At 49.1% G+C, this 22,117-nt stretch overlaps 1 protein-coding gene across 1 annotated transcript in view; it reads right to left on the minus strand.

The window, feature by feature from the left end:
• Window positions 1–22,117, minus strand: part of SRRM4 (serine/arginine repetitive matrix 4) — a 264,517-nt gene that overhangs the window by 21,566 nt on the left and 220,834 nt on the right. Inside the window, 8 exon segments of the mRNA XM_077765934.1 lie at window positions 583–739; window positions 3,896–3,970; window positions 5,442–5,465; window positions 7,044–7,094; window positions 9,154–9,180; window positions 11,826–11,897; window positions 14,206–14,292; window positions 18,362–18,508. Of these exon segments, the coding sequence (XP_077622060.1) occupies window positions 583–739; window positions 3,896–3,970; window positions 5,442–5,465; window positions 7,044–7,094; window positions 9,154–9,180; window positions 11,826–11,897; window positions 14,206–14,292; window positions 18,362–18,508 (640 nt within the window).

The raw sequence follows: 22,117 nt of genomic DNA on the forward strand, positions 1-22,117 counted from the left end.
TGGTTTTTCTGTCCCATCTGTGGAAGGGACTAGTGAGAGCAGTCACGCCCCCAATTCTCTGAGGCCTCGTGTGAACGCATGAGAGGTCACAGATCAAGCGCTATGAGCTCCTTGAAGGAAAATTCTCATATACATTCAAGGTCGTGTTTATATAGGTGAAATCAAATCCCAGCCGCTAATCAATGCTGCAGGCTAGCTGGCATCAAAGACGCAGACTTCACTGAAATGCTGGAATGCCTCTGGTACATCAAAGACCCCCTCTTTTCCTCCCTCCCCAAAGAAACCTCCTTACAGTGTCTTCACACATGCATTCCTGCAGATGTCACTCTGGAGACCAACATGTATTTTTCAATGTTTCCCTGATAAAAAGCCTGGGTATGTTAGCTTTACTTCTCTCCCAACTGAAGGCTGCCAAAGGCTGGTGAATGACCCTTTGGTTGATCAATAATGAGGCCTGAAAGCCAGTAGGGTATTTGCCCAAAACTGAATTAAAATGTGCCGTACACTGCCCTGAACTTGTGTCTCCACCTCCCCCCAGTGTCATGGCCAAGACTGGCCGAGGAGGCTGTGTGGAATACTTACTACACCCCTGGCCGACAGGAGGCTGAGCATCTGGAGGGGCTGGCTGGGCGGGTGGCTGGAGCGGGCCTTGGGGCTGGCCTTGCCGAGGGTCTTGGAGCAGCGGTGGGAGCGCCTTCGGCGGGACTTCCGCCCTTCCTCGGGGGACCTGCCGCGGTGTCTGGGGGGCAGGGGAGACAGACGTGAGGGTCTTTTGAAGGGCAGCGTAGCAAGAGGGGTGGCTGTAGAGCCAGCCGGATCCGAGGACTGTGGAATGTGTTTGGGTATGTTTGTGTGAACTACGTGTGCTTCCATTCATCCATCCATCCGTCTGTCCATCTGCTCCCCTGCACCTGCCCATTCCTTCCTTCCTTCATTCACTCTCTCAGTTGTTCATTCCACAAGTGTTTATTCATGTACCTGACACTGTCTTGGGGGCTGGGGGTGTAGCTGGGAAGATAGAAAACGTCCCTAGTCTGATTTGGTTTAGTGTCCATTGTGTGTGTGACTGTCAGTATGGTTGTACGTGACTATGTATATGTCTGGGTGTGTCCATCTGTCTGCCTATAGATACGACTGGGCATATCTGCATGTCTTTGTGTATGTGACTGCCGTCTGTGAAACAGACGCATCCTATATTGACTGCCACCCAAAACTGGTGGAAAAAAGTAGCTGACAAAAATGACAAAGATGCCTTGTGTGAGATTGTCGGACCTGGCCGTCCTGTCTGCAGCAGAAACCAAGGGAATCTCTGACTCTTTAGAAAGGGCATATTCCGCTAGCCTGTTAGCTCTGGGCCACAGTAGTAATAAAACTAACACCTTACTGATTTGCATGGCACTTGCCCTCTTAGGGCATTTCTGCAACTTGAAGATACAACACAAACAAGATACAACACAAACAAAGCAGGTTATTTCCCATTTTACAGATGAGAGGCTGAGGCTCAGTGCTGTTCAGGAACCTGCCTGAAGTCGCACAGCTTGAAAGTGGCAGAATCGGGGCCAGGGCAGACTTTTCCGCCCTGGTAGGAAGCAATGCCTCTTGGTCATGCTCTGACACGTCCCTCTGTGCTCTGGGACCTCCAGATCATTTTCACTGGCTGTGTGGCCAGTGCCTAGTGGAGCGTCCCTCAGCCCGACAGGCACTGGGGAGCTCAGGCAGCAACGCCACCAGGAGAGGTGACCACAGAAAGGGGCTGAGGCCGGGCTCTGCAGTGGTAGCCATGTCGCCTAAGAGGTAAGATAGAGGGCAGTGTATGGAGTGTCTGCAAGCTCTCTGCACGGTCCTCTGACTCTGGCCAGCAGGGCTTACTTAGCTGCTGAGAGCTGATTCAGCCTGGGCCTGGGGTGAAGGGTTCAGGCTGGGTCCCCTCTGGACCAGGGTCCCTGTCCCAACTGTGCCAGTCACTGTGACCTTGCTCAGATGCCTCTGCTCGCCACTGGAGTTTTCTGCATTTCCATGTCAGTAATGCAGCTGAGCGCTTTGCGCCAATGCCCTCCAGACACAGGCCACCAGGAGCACGCCTGCGGCTGAATAAGCAAGTTTACCGCTCCCTGCAGTGAGGGAGAGCACACACCACACGGAAGTGTAGGCTGTCTCTGTTCGAGAGTGCCCTGGGCGTGTGGCAGGTGACTTTAAGGAACTGGGACGTTGTTCTGGATTGGATGCTGGCATTAAGTGGAGGTGATACTCTGACTGGGGATCTTCATAAATCTTCAGAGCCCAGACCAAGGCCAAGGCTAAAACTGGAAAAGAGGGGCGCCTGGGTGGCTTAGTCGGTTAAGCATCCGACTTTCACTTGGGTCATGATCTCGCAGTTCGTGGGTTCGAGCCCCGCGTCGGGCTCTGTGCTGACTGCCAGCTCAGAGCCTGGAGCCTGTTTCAGTCTGTATCTCCCTCTCTCTCTGACCCTCCCCTGCTCATGCTGTCTCTCTCTCTCCTAGAAATAAATAAAAATATTTAAAAAAAAACTGGAAAAGAAACAACAGTCCCTCATGCTAGCCAGGATAGACAGATGCTGGGTCACTTTTGTTGTGGACAAAGTTCCTGTTTCCTCTGGGCTCCGACCTGATGACAGAGGGGTTCTCGTTTTGTCTTGACCACTCAGGGCTGGAGAGCAACCTGTCTGATGCCCATGCTCTTTACGGTTTTTGGTGTTTAGGGGAAACAGGAGGACCTACTGGCGACAGCGGCACACGTCAGGGTCTGCTTTTCTGTTCTCAAATGCTTCTTAACCTTGGCTCCACATTTGCATCATGAGAGAAGATTTAAAAATCTCGCTGACCCCGCCCCACCTCATCTGAGCTAGATCAGAACATCTAGAGGGTGAGGTCCAGGAATTTGGTATTTAAAAATTTTTCCAAGGTGACTGCCAAGTGCAGCCAAAGTGGAGAGGTCCTGGTGTAGTTTATAGTGCGATCGGGATGATCAAGAGAGAAAATGTGGGGCGCCTGGGGGGCTCAGGGTTTGTGGGTTTAAGCCCTGCATCAGGCTCTGTGCTGACAGCTTAGAGCCTGGAGCCTGCTTCAGATTCTGTGTGTGTATGTCTCTCTGCTCTTCCCCTGCTCATGCTATCTCTCTTTGTCTCTCTCTCCAAAAATAAATAAACATTACAAAAGTTTTTTTAAAAGAGAGGAAATGTAATTGAAATTGTAGCACACTGCCTGCAGGGACTAGGAAGATATTCCTCCTCTCCTCTGCTTCCTTCTTCCTCCAGACATTGTTTTAACTGGGATGAGGTGGGACCTGGACAGTGGCATTTTATTTTACTTTATTTATTTAAAAATTTTATTTATTTATTTATTTAGAGAGTCAAACATCAACATCAACAAAGCCGCACTCCTTTTCTTCTCAGCCATGAGCAAGCCCTCCTCCCCTTTCTGAGGCCAGGACAGCCAATGAGTCAGCACAGAGAGGGTCCTGGTTAGGAGAAACCTGAATCGCAAGAGCCTCAGAACTAGTACTTTCTGCTGAGTGGCCTTTCATAGGCTGCTCAGCTTCTCTGTGCCTAGAGTAACCCTTAGAGCGCCAAGTCCAAAGCCAGACTCCGCAGTTCAATCTAGCTCTGTCACTTAGTAACTGATTAAAAAGTTCCTTAACCTCTCTGTGCCTCAGTTTCCTCATCTTTAAAATGGGGGATAACAACGGTCGCTGCTTTATAGGGTAGTCAGGGGCTCGTGCAGTTGACTCAGGGAGCGGGCTGAGCAGCGCACACCGTGGCGTGCGCGCGGGCACTGGCGCTTAGGGAGCGCACGCATGCGCACACTGTTGTTCCTGCGTGCGGAGGTGCTGACAGTGCCAGGTAGGGGCGGGGAGGCTCCCCGGGGCCAGGGGTTACCTGCTCTCACAGCTTGAGGAGCGGGTCTCCGAACTCTGGGACCTGGAGGGGCAATGGTGATGACGGTGACGGTGAGNGAGAGAGAGAGAGAGAGGGAGGGAGAGAGAGATTTTGATCTTGTGACATACATGACATACATCTTCCTCTTGCACCGGATTCACTGTCCCTCCCAAAGTTGGGCATCTCCCCCTACTCACGCCCCGCTCCACCACACCCCAGCTCTTTGGGCGTCTGGCCTCTCCAGCCAGCCGTACTGAACACAAGTGAGTGGCACGCATTCCTTTGGAGCAGCCTGGGACTCGGGTCTCAGATTCCCACCCTGCCGAACCCACCGGCCCACACCTGACAGGTGTCTCGTCCCCTCTCCCCCACCTAAGGCAGGGGTCTCGATCTCGGTCAGCCACCACAATGTGTGAATCAGCCAGGCAAGAGCTAAAGAAAGAAGTGGCCTTGCCTCGGGAATATTGGCGGGGAGTTGGAGCTTCTAATTCTTCAAGTGAATGTGGAAATACAGATTTTTTTTTTAATGTAAAATATTCCTATTTTAAATGGAAGGTCATTTTTTAAAAAGACACTGGGGGCGAAGAAGGCACATTTGCAGAGTAAATTAGGCCTTTGGGCTGCCAATTTATAACCTCAGACCTGGAAAATTAAGTCCAGATTCTTCGCATGGAGTCAAAAGCCCCCTTTCAGAGTTATAAACATCGCTGGCAACAAAAATTGTAACAATTAACAACCACCACTACCACTAATAGTGCTGTTATTATAGGTCACTTCAGTTCCCCCTAAATGATAATAGTGACTCAGAAGTAGTAGCAGCAGAGACCATGGTCATGGAGTGTGTACAAGGAATGTGAATGGTTTGGGCCAAGGCAGGAAGTCAGTGGGAGTTAGAGAGGGCTCTATCGGGAGGTAGCATGGTTATTCCAACAAGGGACTCAGGGATTCTTGTTTATGTGATAAACTGACCATATCCCTTCCCTGGTTAAAACCATCCCAGTGCCCTCATGTCGAGCCTGCATTCTGACCCTGAACCCCAAACAGCTGGAGCAGTCAGCCCCTGCCACGCTCTCTCGCTTCTTTGTGTGACATCTCTTGCTCCGGCTGGGCAGGCTCGAGCGAGTCCACACTGCGTGTATTCTGGCTCATATATGTCCCAGTCCATGATGTCCTTCTGAGGATGATGATGACAGGTAGCCCACATTTAACACATACCGCCTGCCAGGCCCCACAGTCTAAATGGACCCGTCTCTTCCTTCACAACAACAACAACAACGCATGAAGTCGCTTCTCTTACTTCTCAGGTGAAGAAACTGAGGCAGAGAGTTTAAACCACTTGCCTAACCTGCAGCCTAGAATGGTTACCTCCATTCTCACTCCCAATCCAGACACTTCCTCCTGTAGGCAGCCGCTGCTCACTACCAAGCCGGCCACCATGCCCTGGGCTCCTAGCTGCCCTCACTGTGCCATGACCTGTCCCATCTGGTTCCTGTGTTCCACTAGGAACTCTGAGCTCCTTGAGTCTGGAAGAATATTTGGCCAAGCTCTCTCCTTGGGCCGAGCCCAGGGCCTGCCGCGTATTAGGGCCTTACTAAGGGATGTTGAATACAAGAAGGCCAAATCTCCCCAGAGATCACTTGTTCAGAAGCATCCCCGACCACAGAATTTGGCAAGAACCATCCTTTATCTTAGGGACGCCTTGTTTTTCTTGCTTCTCCCTCCTCTGATGCTTGTCTTTTGCATCACCTAGCAATTTCTGGGGCTCATCCAGCTCTTGGCACCAGCGAGGGTGGCCTCCTTGCTGCCTTCAAGCAGTCAGCCTCAGTGATGACCACCCCCACGATCCCCACCAGTGCTCTTAGAGTCTCAGTCCAGCCCCTGGCTTTGTCTGTCTATACTGCAGCCCCACTGCACAAGTGATTCCAAGGTCTCTGACACTATGTACTCGGTCTGCGCTTGGTGTGAACGCACATTCAATACATATGACCAATAATTGCCTTTTGACTTGAACTGAACAAGCTTGATGATCGGGAAGCTGTTCTCTGAGCTAATTCAAAGCTCTACGGCTTCTTTCTGGAGCATTCCCCAGGCACCTGTGGGGTGGCTCAAACGCCCTCCTTTGCACTGACCTTGGATGAAGTGACCCCTCAGGCAGCAAAGCAGGGTGCCCTCCCTCTGTGTCCCTGCCTCCTCTTTTCCCTCCCCAACAGCCAACTGCCTTTCATTTATTGCCTTTGATCCTCACTTTAGAAGCTTCTTGGCGGGAGATAAAATATTAGTTGATTGGAAAACACATGCACTAACATTTGCGGGGTATAAAGTAGGTGGGTTGTAACCACATTTACTTTTAATTTGTCTGGGAACTGAACTCTGCAGGCAGCGCTAGCTGATTTGAATTTCTACTACCAGCTATAAACCGTGAACCAGCTGGGGCCCCGAGACCGGAGGTAGGAGCTTCGCTGAAATCTCCATGACGTAAGCCCCGCAGCCAAGGCTCGGACTCACATGCGCACTCACGCGTGTTCTTGCACATGACCGTGCCCCCATAACCACTCATGTACATACAGCACACCTATGTGCACAGGTAAGAACCACCCCACACCCTCCATATGCATAATGCACACAGGTGGATAAGCGGTGCACACGCAGAGTGCAGAAAATCGTACAGGAGCACCTTTATGTACATGGTTCACACTCCTGCTTACGTAAGCAGGAGCATACAGAATGCTTCTGTGTGGACACAAATATACACCACACACACAGTACCCCCATTGCATAGATTTATACACACCATCCACACAAATGTTTGCAGGATGTTTGCAGACGTTTGCAAACAACGTGAGCAATATACATATACACCTTTCATAGAAATGTATCCGCAATGCACTCCAGGCACACAGATGCCCGTCATTCACTTTCACGCATACACAAACACACGCACAGGCCCATCATACACGCAACCTTGTGCATTCACACATACCCAAACGCACAACTGCCGTTCACCCCTCTGCCTTTCCCTGCCTTCCTTCCTCTCGCCCACCCCCACCCCATGTTTATTTGGCCACTCGGACACTCTGCTATGAAGAGGTCAGGTTCCCCGCCTCCCCTGAAACTGGAGAGAAGAATGTTCCAGGTGGTCCCTACTTACTGTTTTTTGTGCCTCTTCTCGTCCCTTCTTTTGCTTTTTGGGCTGGAGGAGCTAATGGAGAAATGGCCAATTAATTAAAAGATGCAGAATCCCAGTTCCAGATAAAAAGAGACAAGTAGCTAAGATGCTTAACACACCGGGGTTACCAGACCCAGGCAGTTTGGGAACAGATGCTAATCATTTCCAAGACCAGAGCAGTCACCGCTGATTTTTTCACCTGGCAGGTTCAGCTAGAGACAGTGACCCCCACACACAGACTGAGAATGAGGTGTGCTGGGGGCCACGGCCAGCTCTGGGAGCTTAATAATAACGGTCGTAAGTAAAGGTAATAATAATAAATACCTGCCGTCTTTCAAGGATTTGTTGTAAGCAAACGCTCTGCTAAATATCTTCATCAACAGTCTTATTTTACTCTGTAGGGGAGGCACATTTATTTAATACATATTCATTTTACAGATGTGGGAAACTGAGCCTCAGCTAGGCTGAGAAACTTGACCAGGATCACACAGGTGAGCTACCATGTGGCCCCAGACCATGGGTCCCCAGAGTCTACACTACTGACTGATGTTCAATTTATAAGAGCAAAGAATGGAATATGTAGGGAGATACTCTGAAGCTCACGAGGCTTGGCTGATTCTGAAACGTATTGCCCATGATTATTGAAGTATCTGTTGTTGTTATTTAAGTCAGAGGGCTGGGGTATGGATGGGTCCAGTGGACAGTGATAAGCGGGTTCCCAGCATTAACAACTAGTGTGAGTTCCCAGCATTCATGCCCCAGAGGGTGAATGCTATTTGGTAGTTGAAGCCAGACTGGCTTCAGAGGGCCACCAGGAATGCAGGACTAGCCTAGGTCCTAGATAAGGGGAAAACCTTACACAACTGCTATTGCACCTTGACGTTAGCTGTGTGATTTCTCTCTGTGTTTGAAACTCAGCTGGGCAGTGGAAGAGCCCAGGACCTCACTGAAAGGTACAGGTTCACTTCCCAGCTCTGCGGCTCAGTCGCTGTGTGACATCAGGCAAGTTGCCTGTTCTCTGGAAGACCCAGTGTCCTTGACCGTGAGGTGGGGCCATTGCTCAGGCTGCTGGGCTGGGAGACTGGCTGACATTGGTAATCGATCTCTACCTGTTAAGTGGATAAACAAAAGGACTTTGCAGTCTGCCAACTGCTCTAGGTGTGGCTGTTATTTAAGAAGCCACTGTAGGGTGTCCTGGTTCTGTGTTTGACAGACGTGGGTTGGAATTTTGGCTCTGCCACCTAACTGTGTGTCTGTGGACATGCCTGTCACATCTGTCTGAATCTCAGTTTCCTCGGGGCGCCTGGGTGGCTCAGTCGGTTAAGCGTCCGACTTCGGCTCAGGTTCTGATCTCACAGTTCGTGGGTTCGAGCCTGGTGTCAGACTCTGTGCTGACAGCTAGCTCAGAGCCTGGAGCCTGCTTCGGATTCTGTGTCTCCCTCTCTCTCTGACCCTCCCCTGCTCACGCTGTCTCTCTCTCTCTCTCAGAAATAAATAAAACATTAAAAAATTTGTCAATCTCAGTTTCCTCATCTGTAAAATGGGAGAATAAATATATCCAGTGTACAGGGTTGTAACGGAGATCAGTGGAGGTTAAATATGCACACACACGGCGGGGGCTTCATGCAGGATCCGACTTATAGCGAATACCCTGTAGATGACCGCTCTATATGTGCTCACCTAGTGCTTCCAGTCCAGTAGGACTTGGCCTCTGTCCTTTGGCTAGGATCTGGGAAGACTCTGGTGGGGTGGCTGGGGCTGACGGTTCCCTAAGTGCCCCAACCCAGGATTTCAACTGGTGATAGGACAAACAGACTCTGACCAGGGTAGTGAGGCTTTCCAGGGAGGGGTATTGGTGGGGGCTGGTCCAGGAGCGACCGTCCAGCTTGATGGAAGGCAAAAAAGCTAGCTTGGAACTTTCAGGGAAACCAGACTAAGGCCTTCATTTTGGAGGAAACCGAGGCCAGGAAGATGAAGGGGGTACGTTCAAGAGCACAGAGATGGAGACGGAGAACTGACTCTAGAAGCTGCCTAAAACCTTGTTAGAAAGCAGGAGGCAGAAGCAAGCAGCCAGAAGCGAAAAGGTTCTTACCTGTGCCTTCTCTTCTTGGAGAATGACCTGATTAAAGGAATTAAAAGGAAGAGAGATAGGGAGGGAGGGAAAGAAGAGAGGAGGAAGAAAGGAAGGAGGGAGGGAAGAAAATAAATACAGGTGAGTCTGAGGTTTGTTTTCCTGGGACAAACGTATCAGCGCATTTATGATCATGCTACGTGGGGGTTGGGACACCTGGCAAATCCTCCTTCTCAGAGACTTCGGACTATGGAGACCATATGGGAGATACTGGTTTGCATTTTGAATTTCAGGGAAAACCTCCAGTGCTTCAGTCCTCACCCCAGAATTGTCAGTGAGCCTGTCTCAGGTGGGGGTGAATGAGGGGGATACACGAGTCCCCTACCTCCTCTCCTACCCCCAGGTGAAGGTGAGCCTAGTTTTCTTCATCTTCCTCCTCCTCATCATGGGACAACCAGCCTCCATATGTGGAACTTAACTGCACCAGGCTCCACGCTAAGCGTCTCAATCTTCACCCAAGCCCTGGGAAGTTCTAGTAACAACCGTTTTGCAGACGCTGAAGCTCAGAGAAGTTAGTTAAGTTGCCCAGGGTCACACAGCTCCACCCGTGTAAGTCCTATGGATTCTTCAGAGCTCCGCTCAGGTATCACCTCCTTGTGGCATTTTCTGATGCCCTCAGGCTGGGTGGGTGCCCCTCCCCCCCGCTTGGGTGAGCTTCTGAACTGAGTCATTTACTACAGATCCCTGCACATTATAATTATTCATCTCCCCATTAGAATGCGAGCAACTTGAAGGCCAGGGCTGGATTTTGGTCACTGTGCTGTCCCAGAAGCCCAGAATCCTCATTCATGACATATACTGGGTATTCAATAAACAGATGTGGAAAATAGGATTTTTTTTTTATAGCCCTGAAGCCATATTAATGGAGGGGAGAGAAAAATTTCTATGATTCCCCCCACTAGCTCATATCTCTGAAAAAGTCCATTATCATTAACCCAACATTTCAAGAGCTTGGAGAAGTGGGGCCAGAAGTAGGGGTGATGCCTAGCAGGTGTTTTGGAAAATACCAGCAACACCATTTCCTCCTCCTAATCTCCCACTTAATGAGCTTCCTTCTCTCTTAATCTCCACCTCCTGGGCCAAGCGTGGCTGGCAGAAGAAGCAGTTCCTAAGTTTCTGGCATAGTCTCTTTCTCATGAAGAGAAACCCTTGAGTGAGAAGCCACTTGACTTCCAAGATCTGGATATGGAAAGGTCCCCCCAGATAGGACAGACTGGTCAGCAGAGGAAGGTTACAGGATGGCAGCTCAGTCACCGGCAGGCCATTGCTGCCACAGGGGACCCCACGTCGGGAAAGGTTTCTAACACCAAATTACCGACATTTCGCTAACCGGCTTGCCCACATCTCGTGTTAAGCGTGTTCTCATCCACAGTCGGAATGTCTGGGCAGGCAGTGGACACAGCTGGTGAAAACAGACTGAGTTGAGACCATTCTGGCAACAAGGGCTGAGACGTGGCCACACCGCTGGCTTGGGAAAAGCCACTGTGGGGCAACGTTGAACCAAGGGTGAGATGCAAGGGGGAAACCCACGTGAACTCTTCTCTTTTGTTCCCCTGTGATTGTTTAATTGCACAAGTAATCCACCACTGATGGAGGCTGGCTGGAAGATGGGGATAAGCCAAAAAAGAAAGGATAGATAATACTCTTTCCCTAACGTCCACAGCCAAACACAGCAAACAAAGAACTTACACTGGGAATTTCAAACTCCCTGCCCCCAGGGGCCAAGCAGGCATCGTACATGTGTGTAGGTGAGGGGGAGTCTAAGGGGGCTTGTGGCACCCCAGAGCGCCTACGCTCTGTCTAAATGCACAGCGATTCCTCAACTCTAGCTGGCGGCCTCCTGTGGGAAAATTGGTCCGGTGAAGACAGACCTGCTGATTTTACGGAGGAACTGGAAAACCTGATTCTCTCTCTTTTTTTTTTATTATACAATCTCCCAATTATAAAATGTTGAGTTGGCCCATGAACCGCAGCTCTGAGTCCCCTGGTGTACATCCTTTAAGTTCTTTAATTCTTCCCCACGCCCCTCTGCACACATACGGGTGTGTGTACGTGTGTGAGTAGCATGCACGGTTTGGAAGGCGCATCCGGCTCACAATGCCCCTTAACGACCCACCACGAGGGTGGACAATCCCAGAAGCCATGTTTTACATGATCCCATCCTCTAGGACAAGCGGGGCCCACCAGAGAGGCCCTTCCTTGGAAATCCGGAATAAGGAGCAAGGCAGAGAGCTCTTGTGTCTTCCTGTGGCTGGGCCTGCCGCACGGGCACAGGGGACAGGGCGCAGCCCTTGGCTCCCGCGTGGAACAGGGACCGTGTACCCCGCTTGGGCGCCACCAGCTCCCCACCCCCGGTCCTAGCCTCTCACTGAGGCGGGGATGGTCCCTGAGACGCTCCTGCCTCCTTATCATCACACAGACCCCCATCGGGCGGAGCTGGCTCTAGTGGACCTCGGGTCCTTGTGACCACTTGCCAAGTTAGGCAAGAAAAAGGACATAACACCCAGGGGAGTATTTTACAGAAGTGAAATGATAAGTTTGCCAGTGAACTTTGGGCTCCACCCACTCCCACCCCAACCCCCACCCCACCCCGGAGGAGGAGGAGGGTGTTTGCCGAGGAGGAAGGGCAATACCTGTGTCGCTTATGTTTCTTGGAACCTTTCTTCTTCTTTTTCTTGACGGGCGATGGACTGTATGATGGGGACCTGCCAGGGGAGGAGACACCTTCAGAGCGACCTTCTTAAGGGCCAGCGTTGGCTTTCGGAGACCCTTCTCCAGTCCCCAGTCAGGGTCTCAGCTCTTTTGGTAGCACACACAAGGATATAGGATATCGATACTGATACTAACAGTACTTGCATTTTATATAGTTGATACAATCAAATCTGCATTTGTTTTCAACGTCACCATGTACTTTATAGGCGTTGCCTCATCTAATCTTTCCACACGCTCCTTAGGTAGGCACAATTGCCACCCTCCTCTTTCAGACAAGGAAAGTGAAGTTCAGAGAGGTAAAGTGACTTGCCCAAAGACACACAGCTAGGATGAGCACGAGCCAAGCTTCAAACTGAAGCCTCATTGATAACAGAGGCCTTGCCCTCAATCCCTTTATCTTCCCTCCTGGTCGGAACAAATATTTCTTTTTTTCTGCTGTTCTCCCCTCGGCTCTGACCCTCCTCTTGGATACTTGAGGTCTCTCTTGTGCCTCACCCTGTCTCCCTGGTAAGATCAAGCCCTTGGAGGAGACCTCGTCAGGCTGTGGTCAGCATGGGTGCTGCTATCAGGGGTTACCCAGGAAACAGAGCCACCCCAGGACCCTGACTATGACTCAAGACTGAAAGTTCAAGTGCCCCGAGTTCCAATCTTGACTGTACCCCCAACTCACGAAGCCACCTTGGGCATGTCACTGCTCATCTCTGGGTCTCTTATTTCACCACTGGCAAAATACCGAGATTGAAACAGATTAGGAGTTTCAAAGTCAATGCCAGCAGGGGCCTCTTGGACAGCAGGCTGGATGTAAGACAATGGAGAGTGGTGAGGACTGCAGTGAACCCGACAGCATCTCTTTGTCAGATGAGCTGAAGGTCTCATGTGGGAACGCAGCCCTGGGCTTCTGGAATCCCTGCCTTTTCAACAGAATCATCAGAAAAACACATCTTCATGTGACATCTGGGTTTTAAATATTGGCCACCAATTAAAAAGACAAAAGAGGGGCACCTGGGTGGCTCAGTGGGTTAAGTGCCCTGACTCTTGACTTTGGCTTAGGTCATGATCTCATGGCTCCTGGGATCGAGCCCTGTGTTGGGCTCTGTGCTGACAGCAGAGAGCCTGCTTGGGATTCCCTTTCTCCCTCTTGCTCTGCCCCTCCCCCACTTTCTCTCTCAACAAACAAACAAACTTAAAAAAAAAAAAAAAGGCAAAATAATCCCTGGCACGTCATACAGAACACGTCTGCAAAGGAAAACACAGGATTGAGAACAACTTCTCTTAGGGGGCCATAGGACCTGTTCCCCAAACACGTGCCCAGTGAACATTTACTGGATGAACAATTTAATCAGTGAACTCTGATTTCCTTCTCTGAAGTGTTCTGCCCACCCCTAAAATCAGGAACCTCAAACCCACTGGCCCCAATTTTCCCCCTCACCCTACGAGGTAGGGTCTTCATTCACACTCCCCTCTGGTTCTTCTTTGGGCCTTAGAACAAGACTAAAAGGGCATAGCCAAGAACCCTGAAAATCTGGAATTGGGGCCTGAGATATCCAGACACTGCTCTCTGCTGCCCCCTGCAGGCCTCGTCAAACACTGCCTCTGAGGTCTGGTGAGATTTTCAACCTGACCCCCTCTGGGTCTGGAACGCTGGATATGATTTTAGTCTTGAAGAAAATCTGGAACTACTTTTACACTTAAAAAAATTACAAGGGACTGTACAAAGGAAAAAATCCATGGGGTACAAAAGGGTCAATTGCTGACTAAAAAGATAAAGTTATTACCCTTGGCATTCATCTGCTAGGTGGGAATAGAATCAATGGAAGAGCCTGGGATCCCTGTAAATTCCGTCACCCCCCCGCCCCATCCCGTGCCTTTCTTTTCTCATCTCTGAAACGAAGACAGTAATGTTTGTCTGGTAAATTGTGATCAAAGGTAAAAGACATTATGGAGATAACCGTGCTTAGAGCATCACCTTCCACACAGAGTAAATTAAAAAAAAAATCCTATTCGTGGTCATGATTATGCTGATTCACTGGTTATTTGCTATGTGCCAGACATTATGACAACTTCTTCCACAGCCATTTTTCTCCATCTGATTCTTACAAACGCCCGGTATTATCACTATTTTATACAAGTGAAAACAGGAACAGAGAAGTAAAGGGTCTTGCCTAAGGTCACACAGCTAGTTAAGAGTCAGAGAGGGGATTCGAACCCAAGGGGAGTCGCTGTTTGACTCTGAAACTCATTTTACTCCTATTTCATCCTTTCTCCCATCTTCGAGGTTTTATCTCCCCTTAAGATGCTCACCTCCTTCTCTTCTTCCGGGTGGATTTCTTCTTTTTCTTCTTCCCCCTGGAGGAAGGTGGTGGTGTCAAGTCATTGTCACAGGAGGCACTGTGGGGAGCACAGAGTCAGGTATCAGAGAACCCAGGATGCCCAAGCCCCCAAGCAGGGCTGTTGCAGCCAGGGAAGAAGGACCCAGTTCCTTGAAGGATGAAGGGCCCATGGCGAAACCTAATTACCATCTCATGGCGGATTCGGTCACACTTCAGATTAAGTGCTTCAAATAAGGAGTTAAAGCCGACCTAATGAGACAGACGCTGTACTGTTACCCAAACACCAATTGATTATTTAAAACAGAGTTATAAAGGTTAACTGCTCCTTAATAGATTTATTATTGAATTTGCAAATGGCTCACCTTGGTAAATAAATCACTTTTTAAATAATTAATCGGCAGTTCAGCCCCCTTCCTTCCCCAGTACTTCATGTCCATCGTTCTTGCTGGGAAGTTAATAGGAGGAGGAAGTTATGTTAAGCAGCAGCTGATTATTAAAAGTATATTTGCCGAGGTCTAATGTAATGAGATACATATCTTATATCGCTTCACAGAACCTCAAAAACCTCTGCTCTTCAGCAATAATTATTTCCCATTCAATTAAATTCAAATGCTCTGGCTGCAGCTGAATGAAGTTAACTTATCTCCTTTTATAATTGGGGCAGGCTCCAGGGATTTTTTAAAACACTATCCTGTGGCAAAAGGAGATGGGTTTGGGAAGAAAAACTGCTTGGAAACTGAAACATGCCCACCCGGTTGAACGTTACTGGGAAAATGTAATATTAATAAGAATACCATAGTCGTTATTAGTGTTAAGACCACTACCATTGATCCATTTATTATGTGCCAAGTGTTTTACGTACTTTGTTTTTTCAATAACATTTTATTCGTTTGTGAGAGACAGCATAAGTGGGCGATGGGGCAGAGAGAGAGGGAGACCCAGAATCCGAAGCAGGCTCCAGGCTCTGAGCTGTCAGCACAGAGCCCGATGCCGGGCTTGAATTCACAAACCGTGAGATCATGACCTGAGCTGAAGTCGGACGCTTAACCATCCCGGCGCCCCTTACATTCTTTGATACAAAAACACTTTGAGGGTGGTATGACTCCTAGGGTCTTGTTTTACAGGTAAAGACCATAAGGCACAAAATCATGAATTGGCTTGCCCACGGCTGCCCAGTTAGGAGCCTCTGAGCTGGGATTGGAGTCAAGTCCCTGTGATTCCCACCCAGAGAGCTTTCCCACAAAACCAACTGCCTTCTCAAACTTGTTTATGTGGACGTTCTTTTGGAAGTCACCCAGCTCTTTAAAGACCGTCATAAAATGCTGCCATATTGAATTCCATTCTAAGAATCTGGATCGTTATGGTTAATAGAAAAGATGACCAAGTGACTAGACTCTCGGTTAAGGTCTCTGCATTGCCAATAAATAAAAATTGTATAGTTATATCTAGCACATTTTCAAGAGAGTCACTTTAAGCAGGCTAAAAGCAAATATCACAGGGATTAAGTACCTTGCTACAGAACTACACTTAAGTGTTGTCAAGCACAGAGCACAGTACACACATGCAGTAAGCAAACAGGCTGCTTGTGTAACTGTGGTAGACCACTTCCAAATTTTTCCAGCAACAAGTGCTTGACGCAGAGTGAGAGCCTAATAAATATTTGTTAGGTGACCAAATGAGGGATGAATGGATGCAATAAATTAGTCACTTGTTAAATTATCTTGTTTCACATAAACACTTCACAGTGTAACCATTGCCAGGAATTTGAAAGGAGAAAAAAACAACCCTAAACATTTAAGGAAGAAATACTTAAGAAGAGAAAAAAAAATCCTTAAAGCTGTGTCTTATAAAATAGAGAAAGATCTCAGCGTTTCAGACAATGATTCTCACTTCTTCCTGGAACCCCAGGGTCCCAGGGAAGCAGGTTTGGGAGCCACGGTCTTACACTCCTATGTGAGCGATGGGGTCCAGACGGAGAAAGGCTTTGACTTTGGATTTAGGATCTGTGAGGGGGAAATCGACCCTTCCCACAAATCCCGAATGATTTTGTTCAGGTAGATCTGCCTCTCTTCTACCTCTGTCTTACTCCTGCACCTGTGTGCCCAGGTGTGCCCTCACAGCAGGGTTGGAGAGGCCAGACCAGTGGTTAAGTAAGTACGCTGCGGGTTACATAAGCAGCCATGAAATACGCAGCAGTTGGGTGTGCAGTGATTACACACAGAGTGGCTCAATACACAGTGGTCATGCACGCAGTGTATGCAGCCATAGAGGACGCTGGCTCTAGAGGCTGACACCTCCTAGCTCAGCAACCTCTTTGGGCATCATGTGCATCATCGGTGAGATGGGAATAAAACATGATACCTGTGCCCTACGTTTGTCACAGGCAACGAGGCCCTCACTCATGCAATATGCCCTGCTCTGGAGCAAGTCCATGTAAATGTTCTATTATTATAATTGCGTGCAATAACATTCATATATTATATGCCAGGTGACTTTTGTTCTCACTTTCAACATTATCATCATTATTGGTTTGGTTTGGTTTGGTTTCTTTAGTATGTCAGAGAGTGGGTCTCAGAGAAGAGAAGGGAGCTGGGGCGCCTGGGTGGCTCAGTCAGTTGAGCGTCTGACTTCGGCTCAGGTCATGATCAAGTTTGAGCGCCGGGTCGGGCTCTGTGCTGACAGCTTGGAACCTGGAGCCTGCTTCTGATTCTGTGTCTCCCTCTCTCTCCCTCTGCTCCTCCCTTACTCATAGTCTGTCTCTCTCTCAAAAATAAAATAAATAATAAAAACATTAAAAAATTATTTAAAAAAAGAGAGAGAGAGAGAGAAGGGAGCAATGCACTCCACAGTCCAAGGGATCCTCCACAACCAAACTGACAACATGGCATCATTATTTAGATCCTCATGCCCGGAACCTGCTCTTCTGGCTCCGTGAGACCCACGCCAGCACTGCCGGTGCCCCCATATTCTAGGCTCACTGTCAGGATCTGTACTTGCGAATCTGGTTCAATCCTCACTCTGATTAGGAGAACTAGATCTCAATATTTCCATTTTAGAGTTGTGAAGACTGAGGCCCCAGAAGGAAAATAACTTGTCCAAAGTTGCTCAGTTAGCAGATGTGTGTCTCCATGACACACTCTCTCCCTTGGGCTGTCTGGGAGAGAGTGTTTTCAAAGTAAAGAAACACCCTTTCCCTCCCCCTCTCTCCATCTCCCTCAGCCTCTTATGGAAACAGCTTTTTTCCTGTTTCCTGGAGAGAATTCTCCAGATCTGATGTTGACCTTCACTTCTCCAAGCTGATAGGACTTCACTCTTTCTCAGCTGATAAAACCAGATAATAAGGACCATGTTGCCAAGAAAATTGATTCTCCAGAGGCCAGACAGACTAGGCTTTATATATGCATGGTGCAAAACTTGAAAATAGAAGGCAAGGGATAGACTGGCTTTTTCATTAGCACCGAAGTATAACGTGGTAGGTGTGAGTCTAGGATTTAAGATCAGAGAGACCGTAGTTCGAAACTTGACTTTGCCACTTACTGGCTGCCGTATTTTGGGCAAGTCACATTACCTCTCTGAGCCTCAGTAAAATGTGGTGTCCTCAGTTGTCAACACAGTGCCTGTCACCGATGGGGGCTCAGGAAATCCTGGTTGAAGAACTGAATTTAAGGAATGAATGCCAAGATCTGGATCTCAGGAGACAGATCTGGGCTGGAAGTCATGACTTGGGAATTAGTGGCTTATAGAGTCATTAAAATGGGCAGGAACTAGCTTGGTCATACAAGGCAAAGGCAACAAACTGTGACTCCCCACGCTGTATCTAGCCTGTCTTTATAAATAAAGTTTTATTGACATGCACTTATGCCCCCTTATTTACATAGGGCCTGTGGCTCTTTCGGTGCTACAATGGCAGGACTGAGTAGTTGTGGCAGAGGCCATCGGGTCCTCAGACTTAAAATATTTGCTATAAAAAAAATGTGCTGACTTTTGATTGGGCTTAAGAGTCTGAAAGAAGAACTTGCAAAAGAGAAGGAGGAGGGGAAGAGTGGCCAGAAAGACAAACTTCATTTCTGCATTCTCAGCTTGAACCTCCTCACTGGCGCCAAGAGAGGGTGAGGGCAGCATCTCACCTGTGTGCTCTGGCAGGACTGAGCTCCCGGCTGGCCTTGCCTCTCTCCCAGCTGTTGGTGCCCAAGGTCTCGGTGGCCACACGCTGGCTCAGCTTTTCCGCGGGTCCATCCTGAGATGGAACCACAGGGCTGCTCTGGGGTTCTGTCCTACAGGGGAGCAAACAAAGAGGCTGACATTGTTAGGATATGATGGAGTCTTCACATTCATTGGACATTCTCCGACGTCCTAATATTTATTGCCCACATTTCCTTGCAGTTAGGTTGGGGCCGCGAGAGATTATCTTTGGCCACTGGTCTCTGGGTGAAAGTAACATGTGTCATTTCCAGTTTGAGCCACTGTGCCTTCCCCAGCTCTCTCTCCCTCTGTTGCAGTGAACTTGGAGGCCACGTGCCCTGAGAGGCGGAGCTACTTGACGGAGGACAGGTGCCTGAACCACATCAGACTTGGCATGATAGACATAAGCCTCAGTCAGGTTAGGCCACTGAGATTCAGGGGTTTATTTGTTACTGTGGCATTGCCTATCGTGTCCTGACGAGCCCATGGGGAGAGGCTGGAAATCAGTGTCCCACGTCCTTGCTCAAAACATTGAGTGGAGGCCAAAGCATGAGACAATTCATTCCAATTCCCCTTTGCCATTTCTGTGCCCTTTCCCTGCTTATTTCTGGATGGAAGAGATATACATACTTGGATTCAAACACTGTCTTCACCATTTAGTAGACAGAAGACTCCATCTCTCTGTTTTGCAGTTTCCTCAATAATCAGATAGGGAATAACATCAGTCCTTGTACTGCTGGATGGTTGTGAAAATGAGATAACGTAAAGCAAAACAAAAGGTGTCTGTTCCATTTCCCTTTGCTTCCCTGTGACCCGAACCTCCACTTTGGTGTCTTTAGTAGATATGAGGCCACCTACTTGGGGTGCAATTCCCATGAAGGCCTGAAGTTCACTCCTCTGCCTCTGAGAAGAACCCCAGGCAATTCTAGGAAAATTACATGAGTCCTACCTCCTTCTTTGAGACCCAGAAAGGGGAAGGAAGTTGCCTAGGTACTCAGTCTTTGAGTACACTGCCACTCATATCTCCCGGCCCCCAACCTCAGGAGTTTGGGAGGAACAGGTGAATTTGGCATCATCCAGCAAGCACCCCTACCTCCTCACCCTGTCTGCAGGGTCCAGGTCAAGCACTGATCAAAGGGATTAGCATTTCTTCTGCACCAGGCACCTGCAGCCAGTGCATCGAGACTGGTTTTATGACTCAGGATGAATGCATCTGATAAGCCCCTTGCTCCTTAGGGCTGCCCAGAGAGCAGGCCTAACCCAGTCAATATTGAAGGAAGGGCAGCAAAACACATCCATCTCTGTCAGCCGCTTATCAGTGCATCTTTAGAAGCAGAGCTGAGAGGCCCGGCAAGCCCAGGAGGGATGCAGACTCTTGTCAGGGCCGTCCGGCCCTTCTCACTGCCAATGCCAGGCTTCCAGAACCCCAATGTTCCCTACACCGCTCTGCTCTGCTTCTCCTACTCTGAGGGCTCCATTCCCATGCCTCCGGTCTCTTCCTATGGAATGCTGTCCTGGTTCTGCTCAAACCACTCAGAGCTTGCAATCCCTGCCCCATCCCCAGCAATGCTTGCCTCCTTGTGTACCTGACCGGGCCCAGGCTAACCCGCGTGCAGGCCAGTTCTAAGCGTGGGACTGCAGTGAACAGGAGAGAGGTGTCCTCTGTGATAAAGGAGTTTACATTCTAGACGGGGACGCAGGTTTAAGCGCATACACGAGTAATAATGTGGCTTACTGGATGGTAATAAATCACGGAGAGAATAAAACAGTGTAATGGGAGGGGGTGACTGTTCTTTTGTGCAGAGTATTCGGGAAGAAGGCCACTCTGAAAGTAACCAGGGGATGGGGGCTTGAAGGAACAGGGACTCACCTTGCTGTTGGTGGTGGTTTTAAAATGTGTTCACGGATTCTTTGACAGCCCCACCATCAGAAGATGGAGGCTCATTTCCCTCCCCTTGAATCCTGGCAGGCCTTAGCGATTCACTTCTAACGACTAGAAGGCAGTACAAGCGACAACGTGTGACTTCCGAGACTAGGTCACAAAGGCGGCTTCTCCCTGGCTCCCTTTGGACTGATCACTCCAAGGGCAGCTGTCACCATGGGTGGGAACGCTCAGGCAATGCTAGGGAGAAGCTGCATGAAGAACAGCCAAGGCTTCCTGCCACCTGTCAGCACCAACCAGCCACATGCGCATGCCACCTGGGAAGAGGACCCTCCAGTCCCAGTCGTGATGCACCAGATAACACTACAGCCTGGGCTGACATCTGACCACAGTCTCATGCGAGATGGTCAGCCAGAGTGGCCCAGCCAAGTTCCTGATGGAGGGACATCAGAACTGTCTGTTGTTTTAAGCCACAGGTTTGGGGGGAGGGGGTAATCCGTTGCCTGGTGATATACAAATTCTACACAAGTTATCCATGGGAAGCGGAAAGGGTGCTCTAGGTAGAAGGAATGTCAGATTCAAAGATGCTTGGCATAAATTCACAATGCAGAGCAAGCAGGGCTAGACCAGAGTTCACATCTTGTAGGTCATGGGACTTGTGGCTGAGATGGGAAGGATTTTGAACAAAGGACTGACATGGTCTGCCTCGCCTTGTAGAAGGATCAGCCCAGCCGCTGAAGACGCTAGACAGAAGAGAGGGAGGTTAATGCAACCATCCAGGTTCGGAGGGAGGTGATGAGAAGTGGTCAGATTCTGACATTTGAAAGTAGAACTCTGGCATCATTTGCTGCTGGTGAAATGTGGGATGGGAGAGAACAAGAGAAGAGGAGCTGGGGTCAAGGAGGACTCCAAGGTTTTGAGCCTGAGCGACAGGCAGGGTGAGTCCCACTGATGAGGTGGAGATGGTGATGTCGGGAGCAGACTTCTGGGGAGATCGAAGCCCATTCTAAAATGTAACAGGCCCTTTGCTACTATGACTGCAGCTCCTAATATGCGCTGTTGCCATTTCATTATCTTTCCTCACATTAGACTCTGAGTTCCCTGGGAGGAGGGCTGTGTCTCACTGCCCCAGAGCCCGCTGCAGGGTCAACATTTGTACAATGAATAAATGAAGGAGCACACACATTGGCTAAAGAGACCATGCATTTGTTTCAAAAAGTTAGAAAGGGCTTTTGAGATGCTTTGAGTTAATCCCTTCAAGTTACAGTTGGTGGAAATAAATGAACCAACGCCTCGGTCAACTCTGATGGCTCAGTCAACCCATTTTCTATTCTACCCCGTATTTCTCCTAGAAAAGTGACCAGCAAACTTATCAATGGATGTGTGTTGTCCGGCACAGCCTTGAGCCAGGCACACATAAGAGTGGGGTTTTGGACTCTGGGGGCATTATAGGAAGCCATTACACAAATCTGTATCAGAGGCAAGCCCTCACTAGGAAAAAAAAAAAACAAACCAAAACAACCAAACAACTGATGTGAGCAAATTGGCAGTGAATAAATGCATGATGAGTAAGAGCCAGCATTGTGTGGAAGGTCTCAGTGACTTCCGCTGGTGGAGGGAGAAGAGGTATGGGTTACCTGCAGTGCGGGGACAGATGGGGACTGCTACTGCCAGGCACCAGCTTGACAAGGATTAGGGTAAGGACAACCCTCATCCATCACTGCCAGCATTGGGGATTGGCGCATCCTGATGATGGTTTGGTGAGCAAAGGTATGGTGGAGCTGCTGCATTTATAACCTGAGATGGTAGATTGTTCTTC

The sequence above is a fragment of the Crocuta crocuta genome, unplaced genomic scaffold (genome assembly GCF_008692635.1).
Source record: "Crocuta crocuta isolate KB4526 unplaced genomic scaffold, BGI_CrCroc_1.0 scaffold339, whole genome shotgun sequence".
In the NCBI taxonomy this organism is placed as follows: Eukaryota; Metazoa; Chordata; class Mammalia; order Carnivora; family Hyaenidae; genus Crocuta; species Crocuta crocuta.